General features: G+C 38.2%; 1 protein-coding gene across 1 annotated transcript in view; it reads right to left on the bottom strand.

The window, feature by feature from the left end:
• Positions 1-13,199, bottom strand: part of BTBD9 (BTB domain containing 9) — a 390,983-nt gene that overhangs the window by 129,758 nt on the left and 248,026 nt on the right. Inside the window, exon 7 of the mRNA XM_012746790.3 lies at positions 8,026-8,135. Coding sequence (XP_012602244.1) covers positions 8,026-8,135 — 110 coding nt within the window. The remainder of the gene's footprint in view (positions 1-8,025; positions 8,136-13,199) is intronic.

Genomic DNA, 13,199 nt, shown 5'->3' with positions numbered 1-13,199 from the left:
TGTTTCTGCTCCAGAGGGCACTTACTTTAATAAACACAGTTGTGAAGCACAGAAGTCATATTATATCTCTAGTTCACTGGATGCCAAAAGCCCTTCACAGCACAGATTTCCAGCTCTGTTTATTTTCCCAGAAATTTTACAGCATTCTAAACATATTGTTACAATCTCAAAGTACTTTTAAATGACAGTAGCTATCACAGACCACCTATTTCTATTTACTGCCTTCAGCTCCTCCGAGGGAAACAAGTGTCACCCATTTTTATGGCCACGTAAATTAGCATTTTTGTAATGCTCCATAATATTTACTGAATTCTTCAAGGCCCAGCTCAAAACACCATTTTTCATAAGCCTAATCTCACTAGGCAAGAGAATAAGTTGGGTTCCTTTATGGCCAAAGGCAATATTTAACCTTTCTCCACACCTGTTTGTGCCATTGTCTGTTGTTCTCCACTACACATATTTCCACACACTGCCAATGTGCTTAGCCAGCTACTTTGAATTGCATACTGTTTCCTGTTGGAAGAAGCCCCTTTTGCATTGTCTGTCTTTCTGCTTTTGTGCCAGTCATCTGTTTGCTTTCAGCTCCATTCCTTCCCTTGCTCAACACTAAACCTTTGCAAACTATACTTCCCAGACTTCATTTACCAGGTTGGCTTCTGGTTCTTCCAATCAAAGAAATTGATAAGAGATTGGAAGATGGGAGGAAGGAAAAACATGTTCTTTTCTGTCTGCTTCTGGTGGTATTGAAGATAGCAGCAGATGGATATGGGCTGCAGTGTTCCTCTTCAGATAGCACAATTACAGTAGCCCCCCCCCCATCTTCAGGACATGCATCCTAAAACCCCAGTCAATGCCCGAAAACTTGGACAGTACTGAACCCTCTCTACACTGTTTTTTCCTACACAGTAACAGGCAGGTAGCATATATAGCATGGATACACTGGACCAAAGGATGATTCATGTCCCCAGAGGGACACAGTGGGAAGCACAAGACTTCACTATGCTACTCAAAACAGTATATAACTTAAAACTTATTTATGGAATTTTCCATTTAATATTTTTGGACCATGGTTGAGCTTGGGCAACTGAACCCACAGAAAGCAAAACCACAGATAAGGGGGGACTACTACACTAACAAGACACTAGAACAATAAGCCACCAGCCTTTCTGGATCCATGCTGGCAGACACAGAGGTAACATTTATGACCTGAAGCCGATAACAGGACCTTCTTATCCTTTTTTTTAAAGGGTTAAGGGGTCTTGAATTTTGAACTTAGAGCTCCATGCTTTAGTTATTATCTCTTAAGAAGAGAGGCAGAGCCAAGGATACGAACGGAGAGGGACTTATGAGAGCTTATATTTTCTAGAGAACAAGGAGACTGTAGGAAGGAAAACCAGACTCCTGTAATACTAAATAACACACTCTAATATCAAAGTAAAGTGTTTACTGCTCCCCCAAGTCTTACTAAAAACATATTCTCTGTTCATCTAGAAGACTCATAAGAGCTATTTTAAAAAGAAAAAAAATGCAAATGGCCCTTAAACATATGAAAAGATGCTCAATTTCTCTGATAAAAGAAATGCAGTTAAAACTGCAATGAGATATCATTTCTCACCTATCAAACTGGCAAAAACCCAAAGTTTGACAATATGCCCCATTGGCAAGCCTGTGGAGAAACGGTCTTTATCATACAATGCCAGTGAGAATTTAAAAATGGTATAATCCTTATGAAGGTGAATTTGGCAATATCTAGCAAAATTATATGTACATTTACCCTTTGATTATATAATCCCTCCTCTAGGAATATATCCCAAAGATACACTGGCAAAAATAGGAAAGACTATGCATAAGGTAATAGCACTATTTGTAGTAGCAGAAGACCGCAAACAACCCAAATGGTTCATCAGTAGGGTAAATAAACTATGGTATATCTATCCTGATGAGTACCCTATAGCTTTAAAAAGAAATGAGAAATATCTTTCTATATAACTAGCTAAAATAAATGTTAAGTATAGAAAAGCAAAGTGAAAAAAAGTATGTATATAGTATGCTACCAATTATTTAAGAATGTTAGGGGATATAAAAAATAAATATATAAATAAATATATTTTTCCTATTTTTTAAATTGAAGGAAAAAAACTAAGGGGGAAAGAGCAATTACATGAGTAGAAAGGTCAGGGATAGAGGCTTGATTTTTCTGAATACAGTTCTTTTGTAGATTTGATTTTGAAACAATGTATTTCATATAACAAAAAATTTTTAAAGGCAAACCCTAAATAGTGAAAGTAGAATGGAACAGATGAACCTCACTGTATACTGAAATGGTGGCATAACCACATAGAGAATCATTTCAAGTGACTTAAAAATATAGCCATTCTACTGTACATCTTTAGTGATAGAAGGACCCAAAATAATTTCAGTAATCATATGGTTTTCAGTAATCATATGGTTCATGATAGTATTGGTACTGTTATTCTAAGGCTGTTTTGTATGTGCTGGCGATAAAGCAGGAATTATTGTGCTGTATCACTGATAACCAAGATTTTCGGCATGGAAAAATGTAGATGAAAGATCTAAAGGTTAAACCTCGTACTATTGAATTCGAATTAGAAGTATCAGCATACATTCATTATATATTTTATCTGTTAAATATATATGACATATAAATAAATGATTTATATGTCATATATAAATTATTATATGTTATATGTTATATATGTTATATATTATATGTTAAATATATATGACATATAAATAATTTATATGTCATATATATTTATAAATAAATAATTTATATGTCATATATATTTTCCCTAGTTCATTTCCCACTTAACAGAACCAAGGCTTATTGAAGAAATGGCTGATTCCAGATCAAAGGCAGGAAATGTACAAAATAAACCTGGTACTATTGAAGACCACTGAAGTCATGTCAAAAGAATTCAAGAACCAATTTGAAGAGGCTAAAGATGGGACAACTTGAATATAATTAATAATAACTGCAAGTGATTTAAAAATGTCAAATGTTTTAATCCTATAAATTGAAAATATAATCACCTGTCCCTAAAAACACTCCAGAAACAAATCTTATTGGTTACTTTTGGAGGATGCTAGAGAATCACCTCTTCAGTTTGAAAACTGGTCAATAAAAGGAAAGATTGTAACATTTATTCTTCTTTTCTTGGACAAATTGCCTCTCAGGATTGCCAAATGACTGTTGAGGAAAATTTTCTCTTTCTGCAACTAAATGCAGAAGGAATGGCAGAATTAGAATATAACCACTTTGCAATCCAAAATTATGAAATAGTGGATCTAGGAAATTATCATCAATGGATGTGAACATCTAAAAGAGAGAGACAACCAGAGATTTTCTAAGCTTCTTGAGAGATAACATATAACAATACCTGGGGAGTGTCATTACAAAAAATAATAGTTTAATTTGATTAAGCCTCTATCTACCAAGTTACAAGAAATGCAATGGATAAACAAGCTAAACATTACCATGAGGATTCAATGACCCAAACCCAGGCTGTTAGAAACTCTAAAGGACAAAAACCTAGCTTCTTGAACAAATGAATTATAATTAGATGGGGGCGGGGGGGGGGGGCGGGGGGAAGAGGCGGTGTGGGGGGGCGGAGAGAGAAAGATAGAGACAGACAAGTGAATGGAAGTGAAACTACAGATTTAAAGAGATTTAAGAATCACAACAGCTATTTGCATAATATGGACCTTATCGGCATTCTGATTTAAACAACCTATAAAAACACATATTCTCACTACAGACTTTGAAGCAATTAGGGAAATATGAAGACTGACTGGATATTTAATACCCTTAAGGAATTACTGTTCAACCGTGGAGTACTATAATGGTATTATGATTATGGCTACAAAAAGAAGGCCTTAGTTTTAGAGATAATGAAGTATTTATGGATGAAATGATAAAACGTCTGAGACTGACATCAAAATAATCTGATAAATCACATACAGATAAAACTAGGTAAGCTATGAATTGCTAGTTCTTTAAAGCCAGGTGATAGGAACCATTCTCTCTACTTGGATAACTAGTAGAACAATAAAAAAAGTGAATTTAAATACAAAATTAAATGAAAAGGAAGATTTGGAAATCATTATGAAAAAGTAGAAGGACTTGGCAAATGCTATGTATATATCACAGACTGGATTGCAGAGGTAAAACAAACACATTCTTTGGGATTTACAAAATAGTGGTCACAACTCTTCTAATTGTTTCTTCCATGCTTCATTGGTAAGACAGGTTAGGATTTCCTATAAATGCCTCCTAACAGAGAAGAGACAGTCATCACAGGCTGGCTCTCCCAAAGGAGAATACATCCCAGCAAGATCTAGACACAGCCACCAAATGAGAAGGGGCTATGGGAGCAGCAGCAAGGATGGGAAAAGGGGCCAGCTCTGGGCAATATGATTGAGCTAGGGCCCTTCCCATGGATATATGAACCTGGAGGAATTTACATCCCCATGAATCTGTGCAAATGAAGGAACATGAGGACGGATGTGCTGTTGTCAAAAATGGGAAAGAAACTTTTTTTTCAAATTAATTAATGTCTTTATTTTTTATTTCAGCATATTATGGGGGTACAAAGGTTAAGGTTACGTATATTGCTCATGCCACCCCTCCCCCCTCAAGTCAGAGCTTCAAGCGTGACCATCCCCCAAATGTTGCACATCTTACTCATTATGTGTGTATATACTCATCCCCTCTTCCCCCCTCCCACCCGCCCGACACCCGATAAATGTTTTTCCTATATGTCCACTTAGGTGTTGATCCATTAATACCAATTTGCTGGTGAGTACATGTGATGCTTATTTTTCCATTCTTGAGATACTTGCTCTATCCAGGAAAATATAAGAGGTGCTATATCACCATTGTTTCTTAAAGCTGAATAGTACTCCATGGTATACATATACCACATTTTATTAATTCACTCATGTATTGATGAAAAAATGCTCAACATCTCTAATCATCAGAGAAATGCAAATCAAAACTGCAATGAGATATCAATTATCTCCAGTAAGAATGGCCTTTATCAAAAAGTCACCAAACAATAAATGTTAGAGTGGATGTGGAGAGATAGGAACACTCCTACGCTACTGGTGGAACTGCAAACTAGTTCAACCTCTGTGGACAGCAATATAGAGACACCTTAAAGCGATACAAGTAGATCTACTATTTGATCCAGCAATTCCACTACTGGGCATCTACCCAAAAGATCAAATGATACTCTACAAAATAAATAAAAAATGGGAAAGAAATCTTTTGATAGTTAAAGAAGACTAGAATTTCATATTGTTAATGTGGTTATTTTTATTTATGTTATTTCCTGGCATTATTATACATTTTAAGTAACAACATTAATAATCTCCCATCCATGCACTGATCACACCCAACCCTGCTTAGCTTCCAAGGTCAGACGAGATCAGGTACATTCACCATGGTATGTCTCTACACAATAATACTAAAATTTGATTTAAAAAAATTCAAATATTTTTAAAGTCATTTTTAAGGCCTATAAAGGAATAATAAGAAGAGCCTGAACTGGGAAAGGAAGACCAGGAACTGTGAACGAAAGAGGTTCTGAATCTAGAAACATAAAAGTAGGCTTGAGACTCAAGATGACATTATTTTAGTTTTACTTTCCTTTTTCCTATGAAAATCTAGAGTTTATATCAGTGGTTCTCAAGAGAGGACTGCACATTTCACAGGACATAGGAAGGAGTAAGAAGTATGCATCTAGAATTTAAAAATAACTTCAGGTGATTCAACTTATCAGTGTCCTGGCTAGAGGACCACTCCTTTCTAAAAGGTCCCCATGGAGTGGCTAGCCAAGGCCTATGTGCTCCTAAATTGTGCCTGAAATAATCAACATGGAAAGCTGACCATTACTGTTTTAAACAGCACAGTAAACAGAACTGCAATATCAGGCATGGGATGAGATACTCATGAACTCCCTCACCACTCACACCACTGCCCAGCGTGGGGCAGCTTTAAGCTGTGAAGACAGTCCCAAGGAGGGCCAGGGGAGATCCCTCTACAGGCCATGTGCTGGCAGGTGCATGTGCACATCTGCCTACCTGCACCACTGCTCCCATTTGAGGGACAATGACAGACAGGCAGATGATTGCAGTGGTCTTTGCAGTGAGCATCACAGAAAAAAGCTTGAAGAAAAGTGTGTGACCAGACTCCAAAAACACTTCTTATATCTCTGTAATCTTCTTTCGTCTCCTGACACGTCTGAGACTATTACAGCTTCTGACAATGCTGACTAGCTCAGTTTGGACAAAACATGCAGACCAACATCAGCATCCCTCGCTACAACCGATCCTCAGTCTCATTCTTTAACAGGCTTTCACGCCAGATAGGCCTGTTTCTTTGATAATTACAGTGTCCACAAACCTGTTGTTCCTCCGGAAAGAAAGGGGAACTAATTTATGTACATGGCACCTTCTATGCAGCATGTTCAAAATTGAAGTGCATGGGGCTGAAGTGAGTAGCCAGATGCTACCCATCTTGTGAATCTGAAGGGTCTTAGATCCTTTTCACTGAGGACTCTCTTAACTACACAATCACATACACAATGAGGCCTACAGTCTACAGAAGAACTCAGGTGAAAAATGTGCCCTTCCCACTACCCTCCATACCATAATTCCATACACCCTACAGAATTAAAAGACCATAATATTAGATAATGCTTCAAAAAATGTTTACTTTCAAATTAAAGTCACAAAATTATTAACCTTTATATTTAATATTAAAATTATATCCATATCAAAATTAAAATCAAAATAATCATTTTAGTTGAGCTCTAAAAGCTCTCTATACATTGGAAAATTTCCACTCCTGCTACTTTATTAATATTACTCTCCTAAATTTCCCTAAATAAAGGATTATGTTTGAGACACAATAGGTGTTAGGAACATTTAGGCTATGACTTTTCAAAGAATTAGCAAACTCATCTCTCCCATTATAGTTATAACCACATTTGTAGGAGATACGTCAGTATGAACATGTGTCCCAGTATGGACAGAAATTGAGAAGGAGAGGAAACATGAGTTCCTTTGCAAAGGCACAGAATTCTATTTTAGGTAATACAAGGCAGGGGCAGCTTATCCCCCACACCTGAATATGCACAGTCCCTTCTCAAAGAAGCTGCAGTAATGGTACAAATTCAAGGATCAAATTGGTCTAACTATGATCTTCACAGGAAATGAATAAAAACCCATGGGCATGGGAAAAGAGAGGCAGAACAATCAGTCTAGATGGGAAAAGCCACTCATGATATCCAGACTGTCAAGACCGGGGAAGGACTGTACACAGTGGCCAGACTAAATATTACCTGAAACAAAATCAAAACACAACAGAAATCAAACAACCAACTAAACCAAAATTAGAAATACCCTTTCCAAAGATCAGTCACACGGTATTTCTCTACCCAATAACCTAAATTTTGCAAAGATAATTCAGTCATTCCATTTAAATTATCTGGAGGCACTTTCTTGAGGTAAATTTGGCTACACTGGACAAATATGGATTCATACATCCAAGAAAAGAAAAAACTCCCCCAGGTGAGCACACCATTCATATCAAATCAAAGCCCAAAATACCTGCATAGCCTTGGAAAGTATGAATATCTGATCAATGTTATATAGACTTCCTACCTGAACTCACCTACCATTAAATATAGAAAAACTCTTTGTAGGAAAGGCTTTGCCTGACTATCATAAGCATTCCCTACCTAGCAAGTGTGATTGAATCACTAAAATATCTGCAATTCCTAACTACCAGTATAACACTTATATTCATTTTTAAAGTTTTCTGAAATTATTATTTTGACTACTTCTAAAAATGTAAGCCATCCCCTATGTCACCTCAGCCATAAGGCATTTGAATCAACCAAAGTCCTTAGAGCTGATTAAGATGAATTAATGGAAAAACAAAATATTTGAAGATAAAATATCTAAGTATATATTCAAAAATGTAATTGCAATACTTACCTATCAGTCCCTTCTCGAGAGTGAAGGTTTTATTTGTAAACATACATTCAAAAGCCACAATGTGAAAAATCTTGTTCACTGTGTTGTGAGTCCCAACGATTCGAATATACCTGAGGGTAAAAAGAAAAGAAAATTTGTTGAAAATAAGCTTCCATACAACCAATCCAAGGATAAAAAATAAGATACATTTAAACATACAGTGTATGAGGATATGGACTAAAGGAGACTTTGTACTTGACTTCAGACCCTGCACCTGCTCCTTAGGGAAGCTCCAACTGAGCCTGGAAGAATTACAGTAAAATTAGGGAGATGTCACTTCCTAGAGAATTAAGTATTAAATAAAACTTAGATTTGGTTTACTTAGAAATCAAACTAGGTACTGTTCAGTTGAACCCTTGAATGTCAGTTCAATTATATGTCCCTAAGATATTTACACTGGAGAGTACCAAACAGCTTCTACCCTCGCTGAATGGTTAGGAAAGTGCCTGTGCACAAGTACACAAATACAGGCAAAAGCAAATGCTTTCTGACTCAACGGAACATTTCATCCACTGCAAACAAATGCATGAAATCAATATTGCTTTCTTTTCTAAAAGGAAAAATCCCAGAAACTACTGAAAACTACTCACAGTTTCTTATTTTAATATTGCTCCTAAAAACTTGTTAGGAAGTTAACCTTATATACTTACGCCAGCCCTCCCCCCCCACTTCACTGCTGGGAAGCCTGCTCCTGACCAGAGGAAGTGATCTGCAGAGAGGGCCCAGCCTGCTCTGCAGCCTCCCTCCTGGCCACACGAATCTGGCATCTGCACACAGTGCAGAGTTTCACAGGGCAGGCCTTGAGCATCCTGGCCTGTTCGCCCTCCCTGGAGGCTTCATCTCCAACAAACCAGCACTAACCTCGGAGCAACTTGCTCTCTTCACTCTCCAAAGGGACCTGACAGTTCACAGGTTAATGAACAGACAAACTCACTCTTTTGAGCATCACACAATTCCATGGGGAATGTGCCACATACTGTCTTACAGAATTCAAAGGAAGAACCAGGAAAATAACTAGATTAACTGATAATGCTCTTCCAAATCATGAACTATGCACTCTGAAGGATAGGGTATATTAGATGAACAGATTTCAATTAGGCTATGACAGACTGGGCAAGGTTTTAGTAATATCCTCCCCTCTGCTGTGTAAAACAACCTTCAATTTAGATGATATAATTTTAGTTCTGAGTTAATTGGTGTTCACTAATTCGGTAATTTCCTTACATTTCTCATCACTCCAAGTTAACTGTATAATGTAAATGCTGATTTAGGAAATTCACATTAAGGAGACTATATTTGGGGTTTTTATATCATGGGCTATTTTCTCTCCTGTTTCTTCAAGCCTGAATCTCATGGCATTCCCTGAGTACCTCATTTAGCCATCTGCTCCTTGACACGAGCTGATCACTCATCTTCATAACCAATATTAAAGCTATCTCCTGGACTGGCTGTTCAGCGTGCTCACACCCATGGCAAGGAGACTCCACTCTTCCTGTGCTAAGAATCAGGGCAACTGCTACAAAAACCAGAGCCCTCTGGTGAAGCAGCAGGTTGGCCCTAATCTCTTGAGCCCTCAAGGCAGAGAGAAGGTGCTGACTTTACTGGGTTTGGGTGGGTGGGTAGATTCATTTAAAGTAAGTTCTTAATGGTAGTACAGATTGTATTGTTCTTTACTGTTGGCAGTGACAATCTCCCTGGCACTCTATGGAAGGGAAGGGGTGTGTTAAACCAGGCACCTTGGTTGGAATCTAATTTTGTCCATATCTTTAAACCCACAGGAACTCAACCGGCATAGCATTTTCAACCGTGCACGGCCGTGACAGCCTGAGTGCTGCTGTCTGCAACCTTGGAGGGAATAGAGGGGATGTGGTTTGGTGGAATTTGATCAGACCATTTTCCTATTCTCTAGGTCAGGTCTCTACCAGAGGAGACACAGCTCTCCTAATGTGCACAAAAGAGCAAGGAAGTGACTAACAGGGCCTTTCCCCACTGGCGATTCTTAAGGTTAATATAGTCCAGGCTGACCTAAGGGGATGCAATAATGTTCCTTCTCTCCTTTTCTTTCTTTTTAAAACAGTACATAGAACCAGGTTTTCCAAGGTTAGGTAACAGTCATTTCCTAAATTTTACCCAGTGTAAATATCAGGAATGGGAGAAAATATGCAAGCTTTCCCTCCCTCATCCCCCAGTTATAAGCAACTGAAAATAAAAAGTTGTACTGGAATACATTTTACAGCCTTAATGATAGTGTTTGTGATAATAAACAAAATAATATGTATGGTTGGAAAAGCACTGAGAGATGCCTCCAGATAAAAAATTCTATATAAATGAAGATAATGTTATCTCTGCTACATAATCCTGAGGTCAAATTAGCAATTCACCACTTTACATCACAATTTTTGATTAGCCTGTTATATGTAATGCTCATAACAAGTTTAATTATTCTAGTTCTACCATACTAAGTCTCTATAAAATTACAGCATAATTTACAAAAATGGCATAAAGTCCTTACTCAAATACACATTTTAAAAAACAGTAACATCAAAAGAAAGAAGCCATGCTTCTTTTCCCCAAGCAAACTGTAAATATCCTGCACTTCTTCCCCATGCTAAAGATCTAGACATGGCAAATAGGCTTTGACTAACAGCCCAACACCAGCAACTGATAACAGCAGCTGGGGCACAGAATCCAAAGGCGCTAGGGGCTCAGGGGAAAGAGGGCCCTGACCCATGAGCAATGACTGGAGGGGAGGAGGCCGTGCAGGGACCATCCCTGATCATGAGCGAATTTCTTTACAGGGGCTCGCCATGGAGCAGCCCAAAGGTAAAAGAGAAGTTATCACTACCCAAGTTATTGAAAATCCAGAGAATAGGGACGAGAGATAGTCCTCTCTCTCTTTTTACTTCTTTGGAAAAACAAAGCAAAACTTGGTTCTGGGTCATAACACCTAAACAGGTGAAGTAGATACCACATTTTCTCAGTTATAGGAAATCTTAAATAACAGGTAAAGTTTAAGATTTTTTTTTTTTTCCTTTTCAGCACCATCTCTCCAGTGCACAGTCAGACTCTGATTTAACCTGATAATAAGGGCAGTGGCAGCAAGTGAATTCATCAGTGTGCAGAGAAGAGAACTGCTGAAAAATGTAATATATATCCTTTGTTCTCACAGAGGTCCTCAACAGCAGCTCAGACAGTTGGAAGATAATTAAAACTTACACAGTGCCGAGGAAGGCAGATAAGCAACAGATTGGCCATTTCTGATGAGGATGAATGCTGCCCACACGAGCCCCAGTGTAAGAGTCTGTTTCCAATATTCTCCTCCCTTCCCTATGTTAGCTGTCTTCAAGTGGCTGACAAAGACTGGATACTGAACACCGTTCAGAACAGGATGTTTCAATACAGAAGCTTCTAGGAGCTATAGGATTATAGGCGAATGAGATTCTCTCTTCTTTAATAAAAGAAAACCTAAACCCTCCTAGGACAGCACTCTAAAACTGAAAGGTATTACAGAGTTTTGAAACGATGTGGACTTTACAGTCCAGGAGAATCAGGTTTATAGCCCAGCCCAATCACTTAATTACATGTGTCACTTAGGAAAAAGATGTGTTAAACCTTTTTGAACCTTAGTTTCCTCCTCTATAAAATGAGGTCAATAACACAAATTTTACAGGGTATTTAAATGAGATAAGTATTTAAAATATCTAATACAATCCTTGGCAGAGTAGGATATCATTAAATAGTAATTCAAGGGGTAGACTGCTGGATGCAGAATTTCTTGGCTTGGACTTCAAGAATGCTGGTTTCAGGGAGAGTATAACAGTGCCCCTCTATCCAAGGTTTCGCTCTCCATGGTTTAAGTTACCAGTGGCACAGTATAATAAGATACTGTGAGAGACAGAGAGGGACAGAGAGAGACAGACACTACATTCACATAATTTGTCTTAAAGTACATTGTTATAATTGCCCTATTTTGTTGTGAGTTATTGTTGTTAATCTCTTACTGGGCCTAATTTATAAATTAAACTTTATCGTGGGTATTATGTATAGGAAAAACCACAGTATATATAGGGGCTGGTACTATCCACAGTTTTAGGCATCCACAGGGGCTTGGAACGTATCCCCTGAGGATAAGGGGGTCTACTGTCTTACTGACTATGGATGTTAAAAGGGTGCATCCACAAGGAGGCAGGTCGGGGAGCAGACTCCAAAAACATAGGCAAGGACTCCTCTTTCCTCTTAGGGTACCTCAGGATGGGTACCATGGGCCACAGAAAGCAAGCTACATTCAGAATGTAGATTACCTGGCTCTGTGGTATTCCTGCTTTGATCCTCTATTTAAAAAGTTCTTGGCCAGGTGCGGTGGCTTACACCTGTAATTCTAGCACTCTGGGAGGCCAAGGCGGGCAGATTGCTCCAGGTCAGGAGTTCGAAACCAGCCTGAGCAATAGCAAGACCCCGTCTCTACTATAAATAGGAAGAAATTAATTGGCCAACTAATATACATAGAAAAAATTAGCCGGGCATGGTGGCGCACACCTGTAGTCCCAGCTACTTGGGAGGCTGAGGCAGGAGGATCGCCTCAGGAGCCCAGGAGATTGAGGTTGCTGTGAGCCAGGCTGACGCCAGGGCACTCACTCTAGCCTGGGCAACAAAGAGAGAGACTGTCTCAAAAAATAAAAATATAAAAAATAAAAATTTCTTGATCTGTCTTACCTATGCATGAGGAAGCAAGGGAAGAACCTTTTGCCCATATTTGGGTTTAAAATTTCAAGTCCTTCCTCCCCGTCAAGCTGCCCTCCTTGGCAGAGAATGTGAAACCCAGGGTGAGGGCCATGTGCTCCAACTAGCCATACCCACTGAAGAGTTTCTTTTTTGTATAAACACTGGAAGTTAGGAGTTTTAATTTATTAAGAAAAATAGCATTTCCTTACAGTAAAATAGCATTTTGCTTTGGAGATTTCATTGGATTCCCTGCCTGCTCTGGGAAGGTACAAATGCTTATTCTTAATCTATCTTTCCATCATTTCTTATCAGGATGGCTAACAGATTTAATTTCTAAGTCACATACACCTTTAACATACTAAAGAAAATACAGAAAAACAGCAACTTGTTTTCTTTAATTCTTTAAACCCTTG

Source organism: Microcebus murinus, chromosome 5 (genome assembly GCF_040939455.1).
Source record: "Microcebus murinus isolate Inina chromosome 5, M.murinus_Inina_mat1.0, whole genome shotgun sequence".
Lineage (NCBI taxonomy): Eukaryota > Metazoa > Chordata > Mammalia > Primates > Cheirogaleidae > Microcebus > Microcebus murinus.
The sequence above is the reverse complement of the archived record's forward strand: the minus strand, read 5'-3'. Positions and strand labels throughout refer to the sequence as shown.